Source organism: Mastigoproctus giganteus, chromosome 1, assembly GCF_048544385.1.
Source record: "Mastigoproctus giganteus isolate SK-2022 chromosome 1, ASM4854438v1, whole genome shotgun sequence".
In the NCBI taxonomy this organism is placed as follows: Eukaryota; Metazoa; Arthropoda; class Arachnida; order Uropygi; family Thelyphonidae; genus Mastigoproctus; species Mastigoproctus giganteus.
The window spans coordinates 234,822,180-234,847,001 of record NC_143575.1 but is presented as its reverse complement, the minus strand read 5'-3'; the positions used below and the strand labels follow the sequence as shown (position 1 = coordinate 234,847,001).

At 36.5% G+C, this 24,822-nt stretch overlaps 1 protein-coding gene across 3 annotated transcripts in view; it reads right to left on the bottom strand.

The window, feature by feature from the left end:
• AMPKalpha (AMP-activated protein kinase alpha subunit) overlaps positions 1-17,040 on the bottom strand; it is a 163,844-nt gene extending 146,804 nt beyond the window's left edge. Inside the window, exon 1 of one of the 3 annotated variants that reach the window (XM_090384992.1) lies at positions 16,773-17,040. In XM_090384992.1, the coding sequence (XP_090241118.1) occupies positions 16,773-16,878 (106 nt within the window). In that variant the 5' untranslated portion in view covers positions 16,879-17,040. The remainder of the gene's footprint in view (positions 1-16,772) is intronic. The other 2 variants (XM_090384984.1, XM_090384977.1) reach the window with 2 other exon arrangements.
• Between the last annotated feature and the right edge of the window lie 7,782 nt (positions 17,041-24,822).

Below are 24,822 nucleotides of genomic sequence, written 5' to 3'. Positions count from 1 at the left end.
CCACTGTTATAGTATAGATTGTACACCACAGGAGTCTCTCAGTTTGTCATATAATTCATAGGTAGAAATTATTATACTATTTTCTTAATTAGAAAAATTGTACTAGTGCAAGAAATTGATACAGGGTGGTGGTTATTAAGTCCTTTTTCATTTTTAAAAAATTAATAACTCAAAGTACAGGTCATAACAAAAAAAATTTTTTTTTTTCACTGTAAATCAGTATATGTAGGATTATTTTAAACAGTAAAAAATGGTTCAATTTGACCACCTGAGTGCTAAGCGATTCATTCACTACAATAAACAAATCATAGCTTTTGCATTTGTTATAAAGAGGAATGACACCAGAATTTGAGAATTTTCTTATCATGATCTTATTTTTATATTTCATGTGACTCGCATTTCCTGGACCACATTTATTTCATTTCACTTTACCTCTGCTTAACAGTATTCCCTGAGATTAGAGCTCATCAATAGTTTATCTGCTTTTATCTGTTATTAGACTTTTGACTTTTATTCCGTAAACCAGTTCCAGACCCCTGGAACTGGTCTATGGACCCCAGTTTGAGAAACGCTGTCCTGGAGCATGGCACAGCATTAGTAGTGGCATATGTTGCAAGAAAGCAAGCTTATATATCATCAGCAAAAAAAAAAAAAAACTGCCACCTAGTGGTTCTGTTATCTGCAGATTCTTAATGCATGAATAATCACTGCTGATAATCAGATCAACAGTATTACTCCCTCTGGTTGCCTCTCAAACATGCTACAATAGAAAACAATTATCCAATAAATCCACAAAAGTCTTGATATCATCTGAGTGACCAACCCACAAGTTCCAGTGAATATCTCGGAAGTTAAAATCCCCCATTATAAAACAATCTGATTTACTGTTCCACTCTATTTCTCTGTACAATTGTTTGTTGTACTCATCAATCATTAGGCCTAAAACATACTACTATTCTCAATTTTGCTTTCCCAATGCTTACTGACTCACCCACATCAACTGGATGCACTTCCTTAGATTGTATGTATTTCTTAGGTTAGGTTAGCCTCCTCCCTTTCTGTACACATTGTACTCCACAAATTCCAATTCTGCATTCCTTATATCTGTGTCACACCATGTCTCTGATATCCCAACAATATCTGCCTTTGATGTCTCATAATGTGTAATAAAATACACAATAAAATACATCAGCCCAGAATATGTAAATAAAATACACACTGACAACTGTAAAGCATCTTTATTATTATTTATCATTATTTAATCATATTTTAATATGCCACAGTACATGCTACAGATGTACTGTGACAAATAGTATCACAATATGTAAAGTCTTTTTTAGGTGTTTTTGCAAATGCATAAGCACCTATTTTAGCATATCACATCGATCTAAAAATTCAAATGTCCACATAAATTTCTTCTTCTTCAAGAGGAGTGTTTCCATTTACAATGGGCTTCCTCAGCCTACAGGTTATTTCTTGTTAGGAATTTTTTCCCGCCATAAAGTGCGGTTCAAGGTGTCTTGGTCGGTTAAGCCTCGGGCTGTCATGCACTCCCGTACTCCATCCATCCATGTCCTCCTAGGTCTTCCCCTTCTCCTTCTTCTAGGAGGTATCCTTTGGATATCTGTTTTCTTGCATCCGTTTTACATGTCCATACCATGTTAGACGCTTTTCTTTGATGGTGTCAATAATAGTCTTTTTCACTTCCATTTTTTCCCTTATGTCTTCATTCCGTTTTCTGTCTCTTCTAGAAGTTCCTGCTGAGCGTCTCCAAAAATCCATTTCTGTGGAGAGCAATTTGTTTTCCACTCGCCTATTCAATGTCCAGGTTTCCGCTCCATACAATAGAAGACTTTGTACAATCGTTTGGAATATAAGTTTCTTTGTTTTATTTAGGATATTTTTGCTCCACAGAACAGAGTTTAACATCCCGATAGCCTTTCTGCTGTCTGTAATTCTCTTATCGATCTCTGCTTGGGATGATCCATCACTTTGTAAGATTGATCCTAAATATTTGAATTTATCGACTTGTTTGATTTTAAAACCTGCAATATTTAGAACGTGTCCTGACCCTGAAGACAACATTTCAGTCTTGCTAAAATTGATTTTTAGACCCCATTGTTTATATTCCTCAAACAATTGACGACATGCATACTTTGCATCTTCTAAGTCTTGTGCTATCACCACCTGATCATCTGCAAAAAAGTAAATTGTGAATTTAGGTGTTCTTATTAATCAGCAATCTCATTTTATTACATTTTTTTGACCAGGATCTTAGGCAGACGTCGATATAAATTTTGAAAAGTGTTGGTGACATGCAACAACCTTGTAATAAGCCTTTTGACGTGTGGAATTCAGGTGACAAAGCTGATCCCACTTTAATTCTGCATCTATTATTCCTGTAAATTGCCTTAATAATGTTAATCAGTTGTCCATCAATATTTGCCTCTTTCAGTGCTTCCCATAAGAGTTTTCTTGGAACACTGTCATATGCCTTTTCAAGGTCAATGAAAATCATAAAGATTTTGTTTTCTTTTGATTGGCATTTTTCAAGGATCTGTCGTACCATTGAGATATGATCTATACGTGACTTCCCAGCTGAAAAACCACTTTGTTCTTCTGATACCTCGATTCGGGCTTCTAAACGGTTCCTGATCCATTTTCCAAGGATCTTTAACAGCAGGTTCAGGACGCAAATTTAACGACTTCAATTCCAATGAATGGATTTTCATTAAATTTTATAATTCCTTCTTTTGGACACATTTAATGAGCCATTCCTAATTTCATTAAAATCACAAAAATATAAATCCAAAATTTTTTAAATAACTTTGGTTATTTATTATTTTAAAAAATATCTTGGGTTGTATTCACTTAATTTTCATTAAATTTTAAAATGCATTTGTTTAGAATCCTACATGAAAACAATTAAAATAAAACTGCAAAAAAAAAAAAAAAATTAGATAAAAATTGAGCATGCCAGAAAAGTAACAATGTATATGCTACCTAACTTGTTCACCAGTTATCTGTATGTTCTTTATAATTTTATTATAATTATAAAGGCATATATATTATAATTTGTGATGAACTGTGCAATGAATTGTAATTGCATGCATTTTATGCTTTTACTTATAAAAAAGTTGGGGAGGGAGAATATGTTACATGAACTGATAAAATTTTTGGACACTGTAAAAAGTACTCTGCTAATATTTCTAGTAAGGTGGGTGGTTGCTTTGAGGGTTCTTTGGACTGGATACCATCATCCAGCCAAGGTGGATTATGTCTGTACAAGTGTGTGTGCATTCACTTAAGGTCAGCTAACTATAATTATGATTGAATAGACTGTAATAATTACTACAGTTTGACCAGATTTGAACTCAGATCACTCCAAATGGCAAAAAAAGTAACAAACCCACTACACTATCAAGGGGGAAATGATTCCCAGTATAATAATTCTTTCAATGTAGGGGCTCACATCTGGTGAGTATGGGCTTGGCACACCCAGGGTCCTGAGCTGGATATCATCATCATTCTTTTTTGGTGATTCCCTCTACTTATCTCTCTCTCTCTCTCTCTCTCTCTCTCTCTCTCTCTCTCTCTCTCTCTCTCTCAGGGTACTCAATTTTTTTTTTTGGCTGGTGCAGCATAAGCCTCAGGCTTCCTTGCACCATATGGCTAATAATAATAAATAATACATAAAGAGGAAGAAAAGTCAGTTCACTGAAGCTAACTACAAATCAGTGATGAAAATAGGATTTCAGAACTGGAGGTACAGGGCACTTAATACAGGGTTTTCTATCAATTACTGCACTAGTCTGTATATTAAGAAAGTTCTCTGATGTTTTACTACTGATAAGTAATCTGAACTAAATTCTTAATGAAAGTTGCTCTATCACATCAGAATTTTTTTACATATAAAAAGAAAATGAAAATATCTGTTGGAGGTGCTTCTGGTTTATTTTGTAATTTTACAAATAGGTTATTTTTATATAAAAGTCCCAATAAAAATACTTTAAAAGACATATCAAAGGCTACATCCTCCGTGTCAAGTAGATAGCTGCAAATTGGATTTCTTATACACTAGACTGGGTTAAAATTGCCCCTTTTTTGACTTTCTCTGGAAGCTAGTTTCAGTGATTGTTCCTCCTTTTAGCATCCAACAGAAGTCAGCTATCATATTAATATTCCAATCCATCACCCTCCCACCTTGGTACCTTTTATTCATTACTTTTATATCAGGATGGAGGTGGAGTTGCTAGAAAAATTGGCTGGGACTGCCTAGTATAATAAATAAATATATTCTGATGGATTCTTTCTCCCTGCTTTTCACTTAAACTATTTAAATTTTCTAAGAAATAGTTGGGATGAGAGTGAAAGAAATGTACCTTAACACTCCTATTGCAGCCTAGTATCCTGAACTCCACTAGCATGTCACTCACAATTGTCACATACTAGTAGTAGCAGTAAAGGCAAATGATGCAAGAAAGCAAGCTTACATAGCATCAGCCAAAAAAAAAAAAAAACCTATACAGTTCAGTCTTGTTCTTCTTTTAGTTCTTCTTTGAATTTATTCAACCCATCCACTTTCACAACAACGGATGGAAGCCTGTTCTAATAATCAACCGCCTGCTGGCTGAAGGCAAGTTTCCGCACATCTATCCTGCAACCATCCTTCCTCATCTTGAATTTATGCTGTTGTTATGTTATTTTGGATTTTAGGAGCATTAGCAACTAAAGCCATATTGCTCTGGGGACATGCGGTGGTCATTCCCTGACCTTTGCGCATCCTCCGTATTTGATGGATCACAGGCTCGAACCCCGGTCTAATCAAGAAGCGTGTGCTACGCACTGCTGCTCCTGCCCACCTGGCTATGGAGGTGCCTTGAATTTATGCCCCCTCATGTGAATAGTCTCAGCAAGTGGAAGAATGCCATTAACATTCAGCTTACTCAATCTATTCAAGGCTTTCACTCAATCAGATCTCCTCACAACTGCCTAGTCTCGAGACACTGCAATTTGCAGAACTGAAGCCTTTCTATGTAAGAGCTCCCTTTTGTTCCTTTCACTAATTTGGTTTTTCTTCACCGCACCCTTTCCAGATCTACATCCGTACTAAAGTGAGGCCTCTAAACCTTTATACAATACTCAATCTGGGCATTTGTTTCTAAATCAATTGCATACTACATTTTTAAAGCCAATCCAAACATCTCTTTCAATTTGGTTAATGGATTCAAATACAGAGTTTAACAGCAGCTTGTAAATTTGAGGTCCAACAAAAATTCCTGCTTTCATTTTTAAATTTCAATTTAGTGGGAATTTAGTGAAAACATAGTTGAAACAACTTCCTTCTTTCTTCAGTGCTTGGACGAATTACTTCATTAATATAAGTACTTTGTGTCAATCTACTAGTGCATCGTTTTTCAACTGGGGTGCCGCAACAACAATTCAGGGGTGCCACGTAATTTGGATTTAAGTTACTTAAATTTTTTATTATTATTTTTGTTTACAATTTATATGTTTATTTCATTATAAAAAGGTGTATAGGATCTTTTTAATTTTGTGGTGATCTATAATTGATGTTTACTTAGTACCTCTATATAAAGAATAAAATTATTATATACTGTGTATATATAATTTATATTAAGAAATGTAATTTTTATAATTATATTATTGTAATAACTATCATATAACATATATATACATTTTTTTATTATTTTATATATATATATATACACACACACACACACACACAGAGAATCGGATCTAACAGGCAGAAAATTGAGTACAGGTGCCACAAAATAAAATAAATGACTTAGGGGGTGCCGTTATTAAAAAAAGGTTGAAAACCACTGTACTAGTGGCTTGTCTTTAATATTTTTTTAACCCAGTATCAGACACTGTCTTGGTGGCTATACTTTCCTTTCTCAATGTTCACCTCTTGCTCAACTATCCCTATCTCACAGAAAGCAAAGCATTCTTGTGTAACCAAGTTGCTGGCCTAGTAGCAGATAATAAATTAAAATCTCCACACATTAACCAACCATAATCCTTGTGCATGGTGAATATTTTCCAAAAGATGCCTAACATTTTCATACTTGTTATTTGAAATATGCTGAATGGGCTACAGGAATGGATGTGCATTTGCTTCCATTATAAAGAACTCATTTGAGGCTTTGCTTCAATAAGTCAATAAACAGCCTCTCTTCACTCTTTTGCTGTGAAGCAAAAGAGTGAAGGGAGGTAGAAAGTTGTGAAACGAAAGAGTGAAGGTAGAAAATTGTAAAAAAAATAAAAATTCATAACTGCAGGAATATTACTGTAATATATCATTGAGCCACCTTCGAGAATTGGGGAACCAGTTATTTTTCACAATCTCTATACCACAAAAAAGACTGTTCCTGTCAGTAGCTGATTCTCTGCAGAAGACCTCTTGGGTAGATTTAAATCTTTCATGAGATCATAAAGTTCACTTTGTGTAAACAGAATGGTCCAGAGTTGTGAATTTCTTCATCACAATAGTTTATATGATCCTGTAGATCACAAATGTCACATTCAGAATCTAATGACGTGTTCAAGAATTGATGGAGGTGGTACTGGTAGTTTAGGTCCATTAGGGCACAGGCTGAAGTAATGTTGTTGGGGTACACAATGCTCTGCTTGTTCTTTGTTTATAACCAGCAGTCATTAATATGATCCTGAGGTTCCTCCACACTATGGGAATAGAAAATGGCATGGCTTTCTTTTTACCGAAGTTTCACAATCACAAACCCTACACGCACATATACAGCTTATTGTATAGGGGGGGGCCAAATTTTCATTTAGTCATCTAATTTAATCCCAAAATATCTGGCATATACATTTTTCTTAAATTATATTTATATCCTACCTTTATTGTCACCACAACACAGTTACCACAAATATAAAAAATCTTTGGACTGTTCACAACACCACAAGTCGCCATTGTTAAAGACACAGAATATGAAAATCATGTTAGTAAATGGGTTAGTGCCTTTTCACGTTTTGTTTGCAGTGAACTGCCGAAGCAGATAATTACCATCGTTTTAAATGTATCTCATATTGTGAATACCTTCACAACGAGTTGTCATGGAATTGCACTACCTCAAATAAGTAACACTTCACCAATGAGAAGACTAATATCACTTATACTCGGTGGATACCACCACCCAGACAGCACTGTTTCAAGGCTTGTTGGCCTCTCCTCGTTGAGCGGGTAGGTACCCTGGTGTTACAATTGTGACAATCCAGTTATGAAGTATAACTCCACAATATGAGAGATGCCTGATGGTGTGCAATAGCATAAACTAAGGTGATTATTTTGCATCAAGCATGACACTAAGCATAAGATTCACTAGTGAATGGTTTAGTGCATCTGCACATTTTGTTCATAGAAAACTGCCGAAGCAGATATGCCATGATTGCAACACCTGGTATCTACCTACCCACCAAGGAGTGGTCAACAAGCCTTGAAACGGTGCTGCCTGGGTGGTGGTTTCCACCTAGAATAAGTAACATGTCTTCTCCATTGGTGAAGCATTACTTCTTCGAGGTAGTGCAATACCATGGCAATTTCTTGTTAAGGTATTCAAAATATGAGATACAATTAAAAGGATGCTAATTATCTGCTTCGGCAGTTCACTACGAAAAACGCATAGTGCAAAGGCACTAACCCATTGTACTCATCAGAGTCATTAGGCCTGTAACACACTCCTCTCAATTTTGCTTTCCTAGTGCTTATGTCCCACCAAACTGACTCAACATTGCATTGGTCACCCATGTTAATTGGATGCACTTCCTTAGATTTTGTGTGTTTCTTAACTAACAGCATAAGCCCTCCTCCCTTCCTATCCTGTCTATCTTTTCTGTACACATTGTACTCCCCAAATTCCAATTCTGCATTCCTTATATCTGTGTCACATGACTCTGATATCCAAACAATATCTGCCTTTGATGTTTTGACTAGCACCTAAAATTCATCAAATTTAATTTCTAAACTCCTAGCATTGATGTACATGCAAGTACACATGCACCTTTTCTTACTTTTAGTTACCCTAACACACCCCATTTATTTACTTGTCAGCAATGACTCCCAGCAGTCTTTGAATTATCCAGCACCTTGTTTTCCAGGCTTCTGTTGTCTCTACCTTTGAGTCACAAAGGAAGTAGTAGTATGCATATCACATGTACATGGAGTGTGTATATAAGAAAATCTTACTGTCTGTAAAAAAATCGTACTTCAGGTAAAAATGGTTTGGATTTTTAAAATTTGCGCTAAATGTATACCTAAAAGCACTATGTAAGGTAAAGTATTTGTCTGCTCTAAATAGGTACTGATTGGTTGTTATATATGTAGTAGAGGCTTGTGATGCAAGAAAGAAAGCTTATGTAGACATTAGCCAAAAAAAAAAAAAAAAAAAAAGAAATATTTCACACATCCATTCCCTCTGAACATTCGTCCAGTTCCCTCTTGAATTTATTTAAGCTATCAACTTCCATAATGACAGATGGAAGTTTATTCCAGCAATCAACTACCTGCTGGCTAAAGGCAAATTTTTGCACATCTACTCTAAAATTGTCTTTCCTCAATTTTAATTTAAGCCCCCTCAGGTTTGTTATCTGAGCAACAGGAAGAATCCCATCAGAACTGAACTGCTCAATCCATTCAAGACTTTATAGATTTCAGATCACCTTGCAGGTGCCTAGTCTCCAGATGCTGCAATTTGCATAACTTCAGCCTTTCTTGGCAAGACCACCCCTTCGTTCCCGTCACCAATCTTGTTGTCCTCTGTACCCACTCAAGCAGCTCTAGATCCTTCCTAAAATGAGGCCGCCAGGCTTGTATGCAGTACTCAAGGCGTGGCCTGACCATTGCCTTATACAAAAGGATAACCACCTCCTTTTTCCTACTAGCAAAATTCCTGTATATCATTGACAACACCTCATGGATCTGCTCTGGCAGCCTGTCTGCACTGCTCAGAAAACTTCATATCTGACTACACAATTACTCCCAGGGCTTTTTCATTCTCCACCTCCCTGAGTATGGTACCACACAGTTGGTACATTTCTCTTGGGTTACTGGTATCCATATGCAGTACTTTGCATTTGTCAATATTGAACTTCAGCTAACACTTCTCAGCCCATCTGCCCAACTTTTCTAGATCCTGTTGCAGTAGTGTACTGTCATTAACAACCCTACCAACCTTTGTATCATCTACAAACTTCGACATTAAGCCTTATGTACCTTCTTCAATATCATTGATATATATACAAAACAACAATGGGCCCAACATCGATCCCTGGGGGACTCCACTAATAACATTAGTTCATGAAGAGCAGCGTCCATTGATTGCCACACACTTTTCTTTTCCCACTCAACCACCCTTTTTATCCATTATAGCAACCTGTCCTTAATACCATACTGCTCTAATTTTCCATGTGCAACAGTGTCAAAAGCTTTCCTGAAATCCAAGTACAGTAAACTCTCGCTAATCTGTATTAATTGGGGAGGGAGAAGTCACAACCCTTCTAAGTACATGGTGAAAGTGAGAGGTTCTTTAGGCACTTCAGATCACAACTTGGTGATTGTCCCTTCTCCAATGAAGCCTCTATCTCATGGCTATTCCCAACCTCGTGTTGTTTGGCATTACAAGAATGCAAAATGGGATGACCTGCGAGATTTCTTTTCTTCTTTTTCTTGGTCGGATTACTGTTTTAAAACTTCTGATGTCAACGTTTGCTCAGATCATGTCAGTGAAATTATTCTTGCAGGAATGGAATCCTTTATCCCACACTCCACTTTAAAGTCTCGTCCTTTATCTAAACCTTGGTTTTCCAATAAATTTGCTAAGGCTGTTCAAGAGAAGAACATTGCATATAGTAATTGGCTTGTTTCCAATTCTTCAGTTTCATTTTCTGCCTACACCAAAGCTCCCAACAAATGTAAAGCAACCATTAATCAGTCCAAACTAGATTTTGAACAGGCTAAGAGTAGTAAACTTGCTTCTTGCCCTAATGGTAGCTGAGCATTCTGGTCTCTTACCAAAGGCATTAGAATGCTCGGCTACCATTAGGGCAAGCATTCTGGTCTCTTACCAAAGGCACTAGCAGGAACTTTTGCCCATCTCTGCTCCCACCTCTGTCAAAACCAGATGGTTCTGTTGTCACTTCAGCCAAGGATAAAGCTGACCTGCTAGCATCCCATTTTTCTACCAACTCATGTATTAATGAGCTTGGTAAAACACCTCCCACCATTCCCAACACGCTCCATTCAATGCCTCCTGTGGTCTTCCGTCAAAAGGATTTTGATGAATCTTGATGCTAAGAAAGCTCCAGGTCCCGATAGTATTTCTCCACTTGTTCTCAAAATCTGTGCTCCTGAACTTACTCCTATTCTTTGCCACCTTTTTTCACTTTCTTATTCCAAAGGTGTTTTTCCTTCTGCTTGGAAATTTGCTCATATCCAGCCAGTTCCTAAAAAGGGTGACAAATCCTTCCCATTGCAATTACTTCTACTCTTTCTAAAGTAATCGAGAAATCAATTAACCGCCAAATTTTAATAATCTATTTAGAAATCTTCCATCTGATAAACGATCGCCAGTATGGATTCCGTCAGTGTTGGTTCACTGGTGATATTCTGGCTTATGTTACCCATTTATGGACTAATTCAATGGAAAGGTTCGGTGAAACACAAGCAGTTGCTCTTGACATCTCAAAGGCTTTCGATCGTGTTTGGCATAAAGGTCTTCTAAACAAGCTTCCATCTTATGGTTTGCCAACTGTTTTTAGTAATTGGTTATCCAGTTTTCTCTCTGAGCACTCACTGAGGGTGATGGCAGATGGCTCTCTGTCTTCTAACTTCTCCACTAATGTCAGTGTCCAACAAGATTCAGTTCTTTCCCCCACTCTTTTCCTCTTGTATATTAATGACCTTCTTCCATTGACTGGAAATCCTATCCATAGTTTTGCCGATGATAAAGCACATTGCATTCCACTTTCTATTTTGAGAAACCTTGCCTTGTTTAATCAGCTTCAACTTCACAAAATTCTGCTACCAATTCTTTAAATGCTGATCTTCAGGTAATTCTCCAATGGGGCAAAAACAACTTAGTTAATTTCAACCTTTCTAAAACTCAGTCTTGTCTTATATTTCGCAAAAAGGATTCTTCTGCTCCTATGCTTATATTTGGTGACACTCCGATTTCTAGGCAAAATGATATATCTCTTTTGGGGATTACCCTGACTTCTAATCTCTCTTGGCACAAGCACATTACAAATATTGCTTCCTCTGCATCTAAAAAACTTGGTTTTCTCTTTCGCTCTTGGCGTTACTTTTCTTCCAAACAGCTGCTCACTCTGTATAAATCGAAAATCCACCCTGTCATGGAATATTGTTCCCACATCTGGGGTGGTGCCCCCAAAACCTCTCTCAGGCTTCTTGATTCCATTCAGAAGAGGGCAGTTAGGTTAATTAATGATTCATCTCTAACAGATTCTCTCCACTCACTGTCTCACAGATGTACTGTTTCTGCTGCATGCCTCTTCTACAGATACTTCCATGTGCACTGTTCTTCTGAATTGGCTTCTATAATTCCCGCTCTCTCTTTCAAAACAGTCCGAACACGTGCCACCACCAGCCAACATCCATTTACTGTCCAACTTCAAACTCACAGAACCAACTTTTCATCTTCCTCGTTTATTCATTCAACTGTCGTTTTCTGGAACATACGTATTTCCTGAAAATTACAGTCTACAGAAGTTCAAGTCCAATGTCAACAAATATCTTCTTTCGTCTTCTCAACCTCCAACCCAAGCATGGTACTAAGTACTATAGGTTCTAATACCTCTTGTGTTTGGGGTTTACATAAAAAAAAACTACCCGCTGACTAAAGGCAAATTTCCGCACATCTATTCTACAACTGTCTTTCCTCAATTTGAATCTATGCCCCCTCAAGTTCTTAATCTGAGCAAGAGGAAGAATCCCATCAGCATTCAGCTTGCTGAACCCATTCAATGCCTTATACACCTTGATCAGATCACCTCCAGAGTGCCTACTCTCCAGGAACTGCAATTTACAGAACTTAAGCCTTTCTTGGTAAGAGTACCCCTTTCTTCCCCTCACCAGTCTTGTTGCACTTCGTTGTACTCGTTCTAGCAATTCTACATCCTTCCTAAAATGAGGTGTCCAGACCTGCATGCAGTACTCTAGGTGTGGCCTGACCATTGCCTTGTACAACGGGATAATCACCTCCCTGTCACTGCTAGCAAAATTCCTATATATCATTGACAAGACTCCGTGACCTGCCCTGGGAGCCTGTCTGCACTGCTCAATGAACTTCATATTTGACTGCACAATTACCCCCAGGTCTTTTTCACTTTCCACTTCCCTGAGTGTAGTGCCACATAGTTGTTACGTTTCTCTTCGGTTATTGCTACCCATATGGAGTACTTTGCATTTGTCAATGTTAAACTTCATTTGCCACTTCTCAGTACATTTTCCCAACTTATGTAGATGCAGTTGGAGTAGCATACTGTCTTTACTGTCGTTAACAACATTAGCATTAATTGAAGCATATGATGCAAGAAAGCAAGCTTATGCAGCATCAGCCAAAAGAAAAAAAAAAAAAGTTCCCATTTCACCCCTCCGTTCGTTCCAAATACCTGTCCAGCTCAGCCTTAAATTTATTTAGGCTATCAACTTTCGCAACAAGGGATGGAAGTCTGTTCCACCAACCAACTACCCGCTGGCTAAAGGCAAACTTCTGCACATCTATCCTACATCTGTCCTTCCTCAATTTAAATTTATGCCCTCTCAGATGATTATTCTGAGCAAGAGAAAGAATCCCATTAGCATTGAGCATGCTCAAACCGTTCAAGGCTTTATACACCTCAATCAGATCACTTCAAAGGAAAGTAATACAGTGGGCCCCACTTTATGATTGGTTCATTGTACCATCAAATCACTTTACGATGGACTCTTTATAATAAAATACCATTCACTATATGATATGTAGTAAGTGCTGGTCATTGTGAGCATGTTTGAAAATTGAATTTTAATTCTATTAAACAGTGCTTCTAATAAGTGAAAATAGGAGGAATATTATCCACAGACTAATCAAGTAAAGATATAACGCACAAATTTACACTTTATTACCTTACCAATTAACAGTCTGCATAGCCATAGTATCGTCACTGTTCTCCCCACACCAGGTGGAAAAGGCCCAGGTTCAAATCCTGTCGGTGACGTGAGGAACTTTTACGGGCTTTTTTCTTTTTGTGGCTGAATTAGTCAGTCTCAGGTTTGGATAGCAAGGTTTTTTCCCCAGAAACTGGGTTTTTTGTCCAGCAAAACAGGCAAAATTGAACAAAGAACACACACAATTTACAGACACAATACGCATGGATATATGGAATAATTTACCAGCTGACCCTATATAATAGTTTGGGTTTTTTTTTTTTTTCCCAATTAACAAAATTAAATGATATATGAAAATCAGAAGAATATTTTCCATGGGCTAGCAAAATAAAAAATAAATTTGTGCTTATGTACATAGCTTAATTAACATAAACTGTAATATGTACATCTAACTAATCAATGTTTCTGTTCACTTTTAAGTTTTTATTTTTTTTTTGGGGGGGGGGGTTGTAAAATTTAAAACAGTAAAAAAGATAAGCAATCGATAACAAAGAACACAGCATGCACAAATTGCAACTCACACGACTTGCCCAAGTGAGATACAGAGTAACCAAGTTCACAAAGCTTAAAAAATAGAAATAAAGAGAAGATTCTGAAAATTGTTTTTTTTATATGATTGAAGATTTCATGGAAGAGGAAATGCATTTCACCATAACATAAAAACCCACAGTATGCCAGCTATCGGTATTATCGCAAATGCAATAAAATCAAGTTGACTACCCATTTATAACAAACTACACTAACAGAAAAGCCCAATAAACCAGAAAATGCAAATTGCTTTTATTGGTTTATGGTAGTGACCCTCAGAAATGTGCTTTAGAAAATATCAAAAGGTGTTCAAAATTTATTCTTATAACCGAACATAAGATAATGATGAAGATGTAGTGCATTTTAATGATTTGAATTGATTTTTTGAAATTTGATTCTATAAAGTAGCTGATTCTACTAACCAGTGATCATGTTAATGGGCGGCTACTTGTTTCACTTTACGATGGGCTTAGGATTGTCTCCTACTGGATCACACAGTTCTTCCTCTCAGCCAATAGCAGCTTTTGTAAAAGTGTTGGCCACATGTTTTGTTTTTGCATCCTTTAGTTGAAGTGTTTTTTACCTTGTTCTTTAACCAATATTTTAGTTTTAATCAATTTTTTAATCAATATGTACAATGTCCATTATAAAAAAAAATCACCTTTTAGAGAGATAAATAGCTTAGTTGTAGAGTGATTTTTAACTTCTCGGAAATTTTAACTTCCGAGGTCTTGGAAAAAAATTACTAAAAAACAACGTGTTACTGGGTTCACATTATGATATTTTCATGATACGATAGTGTCTCTGGAACGGATTAATATCATAAAGTGGGGATCCACTGTATCTGAAAATTTTTTAAAACTTCAAATTTATATCAGAAAGTTGAAAGATGACTAGAGTTAACTGAAGTGTTTTGTTATCTTACAAATGCAACTGGGAGAAAATACAGGAATAATGATATAAAAGAACACTGCATGACAATGTTCTTTTATATCATTTGATTACTCAGTTCCTCAATAAACAGAGAAGAGCAGTGCTGGGTCTACAACTTTATATGCTATGTATTGCAAAATGCAATTTTTTCCTTATTTCAAAGATGCTGATAAAGTGCTTACTGCTGCAACATAAACACTTTGACACAAAATGGCTAACTGTTAAACAATCATCTTGGAAACTTTTTTTGAAAGTACTACATATATGGGCACTCCCCATCTGAAATACAGCTGACAAAATCATGTTCACAATCATTTTTTAAGAATTACTTAATCAGAGGTTCTAAAACTGTTTGAGAAACTGACTTTTTTTTTTTTAACAATAAATGATTTTTTGCAACAATTTTTTTTAAAATTTTGTCTCAAGTTTTCAATTTGATTGTTCATTTCCAATGAAAGTTTTGTTTTATAAAGTAGGGTTCTATCACTATTTTATTTGATGTATAGATTAAAATTAAATTATTAAAATTAAGTGGCATATTTAAATAAATAAACATCTATACTCTGGACAGCAGAAGTCAGAAGAGTTTACAACTTCATAACTATTTTAGTGCTGCCAACACAGCAGGACAGTGACTAACAATAGGCTATGCATTTTTTGTAGGAGTATATAGGTGCAATCTTGCAATGTGAGAATCTGCATCCACATCCATTACATCAGGATCGCTAGTCATAAAGCACAAGGAAGCAACAGACTGCATTCTATGATGCAAATGCTTACTCTGACTGACATGTATGCACAACATATATATCAGTTACGATGTACAGTACTCTAGAATCACTGCCAATCCATTGAAAATCAGATTTGCTCGCTAAATCTTCCTAATACAGTATTTTACATAGAAATTAGTAAAAACCAATATTTTGTTAAATATTTAACTTTATTTATTAATATATAAATATTAATAAATAAACTATTATTTAACATTGTATATAATATTCTTCTATTGTAGGAAGGAGGGGAAGCAGATAAAAAGTTTCATCTAAGTGTTTGGTTGCCTTAACTGCTTTGTGCTTGTATTATATTAATATACATATATATATATATATTTTTTTTTTTGGCAAATGCAGCAAAAGCTTGTAGCTTCCATGCACTATGTGGCAAATACTGTTAGTATCTCTTGCAAATCCTGCACCATATGGCTAAATGTAATAATAATCTCTTGCAAATCCTGCACCATGTGGCTAAATATAATAATAATAATAAAAAAAAAAATAAGGCACTGCTGCACTATAATAACATTGCAGCATTTTATTAACTAAATGCACTAAATTTTATTTAGTGCACATTTTATTAACTCTTCTTAACAGGCATCCAACAACTCTTCATCTAATATAGCATTTTATTTAAAAACAATGTATCCCTTTTCCTTTTGGATCCCCCCCCATTAGCTCAGAACCCTGATACAGCTGTATTCCCCCCCTCAGTACACCATAAATATATTATTACATTTTTTTTTTTTTTTTATGAAAACCCCAAACACGAAAGGTATCAAAACCTATAGTACTTAGTACCGTGCATGGGTTGAAGGAGAGTTATGGGGGAGGGGGTGCCGGAAACTTTACATTAGAGACTAAACATGGGTTTCACCACTTCAAGCCTCCAATAAGCAAAGTGGTGGTATTTCACCGGTTGATGAAAGTCATCTACCACCTCTTCTGTAGAAAAAACATATTTAACTATTTTTCATGAAGCAAAAATTCAGAAATAATAAAATGACGATTCATTATCTCTACTAACATTAAAACTATCTTGCCAATTTCACATAACACCGACTTCAAAACAATCAGTTATCTCGTGAAATTTGGGAGAACATTTCAATGAACAGCTTTTCTTTCATTTTAACTGTACTTGTGTTGGAATCCGATATAAATTTTTAACTTCATAGATCCAACAGACTTTTTCTGCATGCATTTTTTTTTTTTTTAATACGGATAGTTCACGAAAATTAAATGTTTGTTACCAGATGCGATTTACTCCTAATGTAAGCCACGTGTATTGGAATTGATTTCTATATTACCATACCTTCCTCAAAACTACTTACTTTTTACCTTTCCAAATGTTCCGACACCAAGTGTTTCACCCAATATATAGTGACCAATTTTAACTAGTGGTTGGCCAGAAGTTTGTGGCTGTCCTTTCTCCGCCATTTTCGCAAAACGGTGTGGTCACTGAGCAGGTGCTCTGTGTTAGAAATTTTGTTTATAATCAAGGTAGATATATATATATATATCACATTAATTGCATGACATCAAAAATTACGCAGAATAAAGAACTTTCGTATACAGCACTAAACTACACACAGAAAACAGCCATAAACAAGTTGTATTATGAAAAGCAATAAAAGCGTTACATATATCTCAACAATATTGGAAACTATTCACACTTCTAAACTCTTAAATAGCTCTAATTTTTATTATTTATATCAGGGCAATAGTGCACCTAGTGCTTCATTTAAAGTGAAAAATACAGTCTCCTTGTTACAACATGAAAAATTTTGGGTTAACATTGATATCAACTATCATCGGAAAACCCAAAAAGTCAAGTTAAACGGCAGATAGGTAGCAGCACTAGTTTCAATGGATTAGAATTTATAAATCCATTAAAAATATATATTATTATTATTATTATTTGCCATATAGTGCAAGGAAGTCTGGGGCTTATGCTGCGCCACCTGTAAAAAAAAAAAAAAAAATTCAAGTTATCCCTGAGAGAGAAGTAGAAATGAATCACCAAGAAAGAGAAGAATGATGATATCCTGCTCAGGACCCTGGGTGTGCCAAGCCCATACTCACCAGATGTGAGCCCCTGGGGGATCACATCTGTTGAATATGGGCTTGGCCCACATTTTTCATATTTGTCAAATCTGACAAAGTACACATTTTGTTGTCTCTTAATATCAGGGCCCTTCCTGGCAATTTTTCCCAGCTGCTCCCAACAGTATTGGGCTCATCTGAATCACTTATTGTGTCATGATTATTCCTCGATGACTCAAATTTTCTGTTGGTCAAGGTGGCGATTGTCGTCCAGTCGCCTGGGTTAGTCCACCTCTGCTTAATATTATGAAAATTTCATTATCATCAACTCTCAGTATCTGGACTTGGCACGTTATGGCCATCGTTGCCCATCAATCATTAAACCGAAAACAATCAATTAACCAATCTTTCAACATTCTAATCCTCAATCAGATCCCCTGGAGGCAACACCTGATTACTGTCCATTATACGACGACCTACGATGCATATTCATTACTAGGATAACACAACTACCAAGAAACCGAAAGAACCATCTGTTAGACTCTGAAGAGGATTACAACTCTTTCACATGCTTTGCACAAAACCTCATCACACAACGGAAAACCCAGCAAGTGGCCAACAGACATAGAAAATAATATCAAAGACAATCAATTGTGAAAAAAATATCTAAATTAGGCTCTTGTGTACATCTGTTTGGACAAACAACCCAACCTTGACGAACTTATACAGGACTTGTCCTAATCCTAAGATTGCCTTGGCCTCATGGCAACAAACTCTCTTCTCTTTTTTTTTTTTTGTATCTCACTTTTTTTTTTCTTCCCTCTCTTTTTTTTTTCTTTTCTCTCTCTCTTTTTTTTTTAATTGGTCTCTGTCCAGGAAGCTTAGGCAAACCTGGCAGCGACCAGCCAGAGAAGCAATCTGTACTGTACTGCCTAGCTCACCTCCTAGTGGTGTGTATGGGCAAAATGGGGTTCCAACAGGGGGATCCTGTGGCCAAGAAGCAAGAAGAACAACAGAACCTGACATAAATCTACATTAACCCACACTCCACAAACTTCTGGCATTTACAGAGTACTGTTATCCTCACAAGAGTACTAAAGGTGCAGTTGTGGAAAACCACCGGTGGCGCCTCACCCCTCTAGGCTAGTCGAACTCAGGAGTAGATAGCAAGATTTTTATCCCCGGAAACTTGGGTTTTTCGTACAGCAAATCGACCAGAGAATACATGCAATGTACAGATACAATCAGTGGTGAGCTGTGAATATTTTAACAATGGGCTCACCGACTTTTTGATGTGAAACACCCTTGTGGATACCTGCCACGAATGTCACGGAAGTGACGTCATCCGCGGCAGGCTTCCGCCAGAGGCACTTCCGACGTTCACACTATGCCGAGCACTCACTAGTAGTGTGATTAGAGCGCGCGTGACGCATATTTCGTGACCGCTATAATATCTCCAGTCAGCCTGGTTATCATGCCCACACCCTTAATGATAATACCTGGAAGCGATAGTATCTCGAGTTCTAACTTTTTAGAATTTTTTAATAGTATAACGTCACAATCATACTTTTATTATTATTATTATTGTTATTATTAGCTATATGGTGCAAGGAAGCCCGAGGCTTATGCTGTACTAGCCAAAAAAAAAAAAAAAAAAAAAATTCCCAAGTTACCCTGAGAGAGAGAAAGAGAAGAGAGAGAGAGAGAGAGAGAGAGAGAGAGAGAGAGAGAGAGAGAGAGAGAAGTAAGTAGAAGGAAATCACCAAGAAAGCAAGAAAGAGAAGAATGATGACATCCAGCTCAGGACCCTGGGTGTGCCAAGCCCATGCTCACCAGATGTGAGCCCCTGTACTTCCTGAAATAAGTATGATTGTAACAATGCAAGTATGTCATTTGTCATATGACTGCAACAATTTATTTTTTCATCTCGAATTTCGTAACATTCCATTGTTAGGTGCCCCGAACAGCTACATGTGTTGTTTCAACTACAAGATCGGTATTTTAATCGATGCTGTTTTCTAGACATTTAGATACATTGCAATCGCAAGTACACATCTCTTACTTTAGTTATCGTAAATCCATTGTATCATGTCTTCCAGAAATTATGAAAATTTGCGAATGTTCAATAAAATATTTACAATACAAAAGTTCATTTATTTCGTAATCAATATACAAATCGAAATCTAAATGAAACACGAAGGATTCACATGAAACCATCTACTACTTTTTTTATTCGACCCTCTCTTTTTTTAACAACTAGGGAAATGTAATGGATACATTTTTTTATCATAAAAGTTTAATATTGCGAATAAAAAATAACACGAAATATTTCCCATATCACAAATAACAAAAACCATCACAAAACATTCTACAATATAAAAACGAATATTACATAAAAAAACAAACTCTTCTAGAAAAGGTACACAAAAATCACAGATTACATGCAAAAAATTATTATACATATATTCAAAAAAATTTATTCTGAAAATTGCCATATACAATTTACTTCTTTATTAAATATTAATATTTATTGTCTATCTTCTGCTTTGCTCAATAGCTGAGCGATGATTTGACGTAACAATCCGGATCAAACTGAAGCAATGGTTTTCCATTTAGATAAATAAATAAATAAATTTTCTGTTTATACTCCGGCACGACAACCCAGTCAGTAGAGTTTACAATAAATCGTCGATACAAATATTTATCGTATTTAGTAGTCACGGGTTTCAGCCCCGGTCCACTCAAGGAACGCGTGCTATGCACTCTCGCTCCTGACCACTGGGCTACGTCTATGTATGGTCTTCATAATCTGCAACGTATTCAATTGTCACAATATTATTCATTACGCTAAAAGTTCGTTCAGCTTCAGCACTGCTAATATGTCTTCGACAAAATCTCTAAATCATTAATTTTTATTTCACATTTTATCAGAAAACTTAAATTTCTTATTCGTTTTTCACCGTCCTGCCACGGAGACGAAAGTTCTTTCATATTCCACAATTCCGGGTAGCATATTTAAAATTTCTTTCAATTTCTCATCGTCAATAGTATCATTATTTTCTTTATTTAATTTAAAATTACTCTGTTGCATTAATAACTCATCCTTAATAACGTGTCAGGAGGTAATTTTTTAAATGTATTCTTACTTTCGATTCCTTTAATTTCAACATGCTCTCAGTTTTAGCTTCATAATTTCCTTCAGAATTTTTCAAAATAGTGATAGCATTGATAGAATAATTAATTTATTTGCTTTTACTATAGTGATGCTGAGACTTTGTAAAGCTTCTGAAAGGTAAGAGAGCTCCTAAAGGATGTCGATCATTAGTGCTAATTCGTTAAAAAATTCCAGATTGATAAGTCGGTTTAATAATCCAGAATATTTAACTTTCTGATTCAAAATGTTTGCACAAAGCGGGATAATCCCTCCAACCCTCAATTGCTGTCCGCAAGCTACAAGCTGCCCATCGTGGCCCGAACGAATCCCGGAAAAAATATCCCCGGTAAAAAAGTTCCATTTTCTTGTTATTATTATAATAATATTATTTAAGTAGGTAAAACTCCAGATCAGTGATTGACAGGCGCCACTCACTGCTTTCCCCGCTCACTGTCCTCCTACGTTGATATACCTAGGATGCTTTTCCCTAACTTGACGATGTTTTTAAATCGCGAACTCGTTTACCGATTTTACAACAGCTGGATAGGGGGGAAACATCCTACCTCAGATATGACCCGCCCCCATCGACGACACAAATCAATCAGAAAGAAAACGCCTTCACCGAATCACAAAATTCCATCGTAAATCAATCCGTTCTACGACAACGCACACTGCACGGAGACAAGTGTTACCCAAATAATGGAGATTAGCCTTTAACTATTATTATTAAGATTATTTAAGTATATTAAGATTATTATAATATTTAAACGTTTGATTATAATTTTCATGAATTTTTTGGAAATTTTAATTTGTGATTTTTGTATAATTAAACTGTGATTGCTGTCAGTAATGTGCTGTTTGTGAAATAATTGTAGACTGTCATTATTTTAGCATTAAAAAAATAAATATTTCCATTTGTTTTCTCATATTGCCGTCCACAAGCTGCCCATCGTTGCCAGAACACAGGACCCATCTTTATACAGTAGTTTCCACATCAAGTACTTTAGCAATAATCCTTAATTCGCACTGTTTTTTTTTGGAGATTGGTGATATAATGCATATAGTTTTGTTTTGATATTTTTAATTATTGCCTGTATGCCATTATATTTTCTTCACAGTGAAAGAATCGACGCGGTTTCCAAATCTGCCAACATTTCATCTTTGAAAAGTTTACCTCAAAGTTGTCTTATTCCTTCCCCCCCCACCTTCTCCCCTAGACATCGTTACTGTCACTAGTTCTTTGAATACTGTGCAAAATATCGGAATCACTGGGATATTCAGCTACTGTGACCATGTAAACATAGATAGGAGACATTTACTGAAACGCCTGGATCACTCACTTCTCCGAAAAACATATGATTTCTTTCCGAGTAAAGGGAAAACCGCAACACAGGTTGACCAGAGGCGATTATCCGTGTCAGGAATATTCTTAATCCTCTGACTGGATATGGAAAACATATTAACTAGTGCGACTTCTCGGAATGTGCCTCCATAGGTTTTACGGACACCAGTAATCTTGTGGCTACTAGGACAGCTCGTGCAGTTTGTCAATAATATATAGGAATTTTTTCAGCAGGGATAATGAGGTGATTATCCATTGCATAAAGCAATGGTTAGGTCACGTATTGAGTACACTTCGCGCTTTCTAAAGGTCAGAGGTGAGAACAATACGTACAAACTTGTCTCTCGTAATCCGTCGTTCTACGGAAATTATTGGGCGCCTCCGTAACCAGGTGGGAAGGAGCAGCAGTGCGTAGCACACGCTTCTTGATTACACCGGGGTTCCAGCCCGTCACCACCAAATACGGAGGATGCGGAAAGGTCAGGGAATAACCACCGCATATCCCGGAGCAATATGGCCTTAGTTGCTAATGCTCCTAAAAACCAAATAACAACAACAACGGAAATTATTTTAAATGTTTCCGTAGAAACCAAGGGGAATTCAATAAAATTCGTTATGAAGAAGTTCGTTAAACAGAGGTCCGACTGTAATTAACTTAAAAATTAACCAATTTTAAAATACATAACTGGTTGATTGTGCTATTAAAATGCTTGTGGGATGGGGCCTGCTTGCCCCACCGTAGTTCCGGCTCTGAATACTCAATAATTACATTCAAGATTTCATTTGTAAAATAAATAATCCTTTCAAAAGTGGGCTCGCAAATTTTCAAAAAATAAATAAAATAACAATAGGCTCATGCTATCTATCCACACATATGTATTGTATCCCACTGGATACAATACATATGTGTAGATAGATAACTTTCTGGGGAAACCTAATGTAATAGTTTTTTTAGTTTTTTTCCTCCTCTAGTGTGACTATTTATCAAGCTCCGTAATCTTTTCTCATTCTTAGTTTCTTCTCGTATGGGTGTCATCACTGAGCCCTGTATTACCCCGTAATTAAATTAATTCATGAATGAAGAGCAGTAGGCAATTAAAATTACTCCTTGTCTCCTACTACTTAATAATTCCTTTATCCATAGCAATAACCCCGGGGGCTCACATCTGGTCAGTATTGGCTTGGCACACCCAGTGTCCTGACCTGGATATCATCATTCTTCTCTTTCTTGGTGATTCCCTTCTACTTCTCTCTCTCTCTCTCTCTCTCTCTCTCTCTCTCTCTTTCTCTCTCTCTCTCTCTCTCTCTCTCTCTCTCTCAGGGTAACTCGGGATTTTTTTTTTTTTTTTTTGGCTGGTGCAGCATACGCCTCAGGCTTCCTTGCACGATATAGCTAATAATAATAATAATTTGCCCGTATTACTCCAATTTATACAACAATCGTTCATGTCAAAAGTAGCGAATGAAACTGAAATACTAGAGTATGATGCCACTATTATTCACTGCATTCAGTTCCTTTCTTTCACCCTCATGGCAACTGATCAGACTGGTGAGGTATCATCTTCTGGTAACAATCCACGCTCTGATTACCTTATAGATCTGTTCCTATCGAAATGCACTTGTTTTACTTCTTCAAGTGTTGGCGCCCTTATTTTCTCCTGGCAGAGAAATCATAATTAGCACTTCACTGGATAGAGCGCAGTGGTTGTAATCGCCATCTTCCCGCATCAAATAGAAAACACGTCAGTAAGAATCCCACTCAAGGAGGAATTTTATGGGTTGTTTCATAACGTGGCAAAGATAGTTGGTTTCAGGAGATGGATGAATGATTTCTTTCAGACGTTTTCACCAGGCTAACAGCAATTCGACCAAAATTCATGCAATTACAGATATAACAACCTGACGCCTCATAGCATTAGTTATTTTGGCGCTTAACATACACTTAATCTTTGCATCCTCTATATGAATATGGGAGACATTTGCTCATCTCCAATCAGTAAGGACTTCTCCTGAGTCTAAGGATACTCTCTCAGTGTCATGCCTAAACAGTTTGATAAGCTCTTTTGCAGCTTCTCGTAATATAATTGAATAGATTCCATCAACATCAGATGCTGTGATCACCTTCAATACATACTGGTCAAAAATTAGAAACCTTTATGCAGTATCTAGTAGCGTCACCTTTTGCCCAATTATTGCTCATTCACATCATGGCATGGATTACACTAGGTGTCTGAAGAAGTCTAACTCAAGGTTTAATCATTATTCCATCACGTATTTGCCAAGTGCTGTATAGTTGTCGGTAGCACTGAGACGGCATGCTGTCTTTTCAGTACTTTTTAAGTGTCTTTTTAAGCAACCAAGGGAAGACTGGGTATTACCATCATTAATTTTTGCACCCGCAGCTTATCCTGAGACATTCTCCATGTTCACTCAACTGTCTGATCTGATGTATGCGACGTTCTTCGAGTAGGCCTATTTCCACTTTTTTTTTTTTTTTTTTATGAAAACCCCAAACACGAAAGGTATCAAAACCTATAGTACTTAGTACCGTGCATGGGTTGAAGGAGACGTATGGGGGGAGGGGGGGATGCCGGAAACATTGCTCTAGAGACTAAACATGGGTTTCACAACTTCAAGCCTCCAATAAGCAAAGTGGTGGTATTTCACCGGTTGATGAAAGCCATCTACCAACTGTGTGCTAATATTAGCAACCTACTATAACTATTTACTTTTGAAATTTTTATTTAATAGTTATAAATAAACACTGAACAAATATTCTGCTCTATAATTCAAGAACGATGGCTAGATTCCACACGTAAACAATGCAATGCAATGTCTTTCG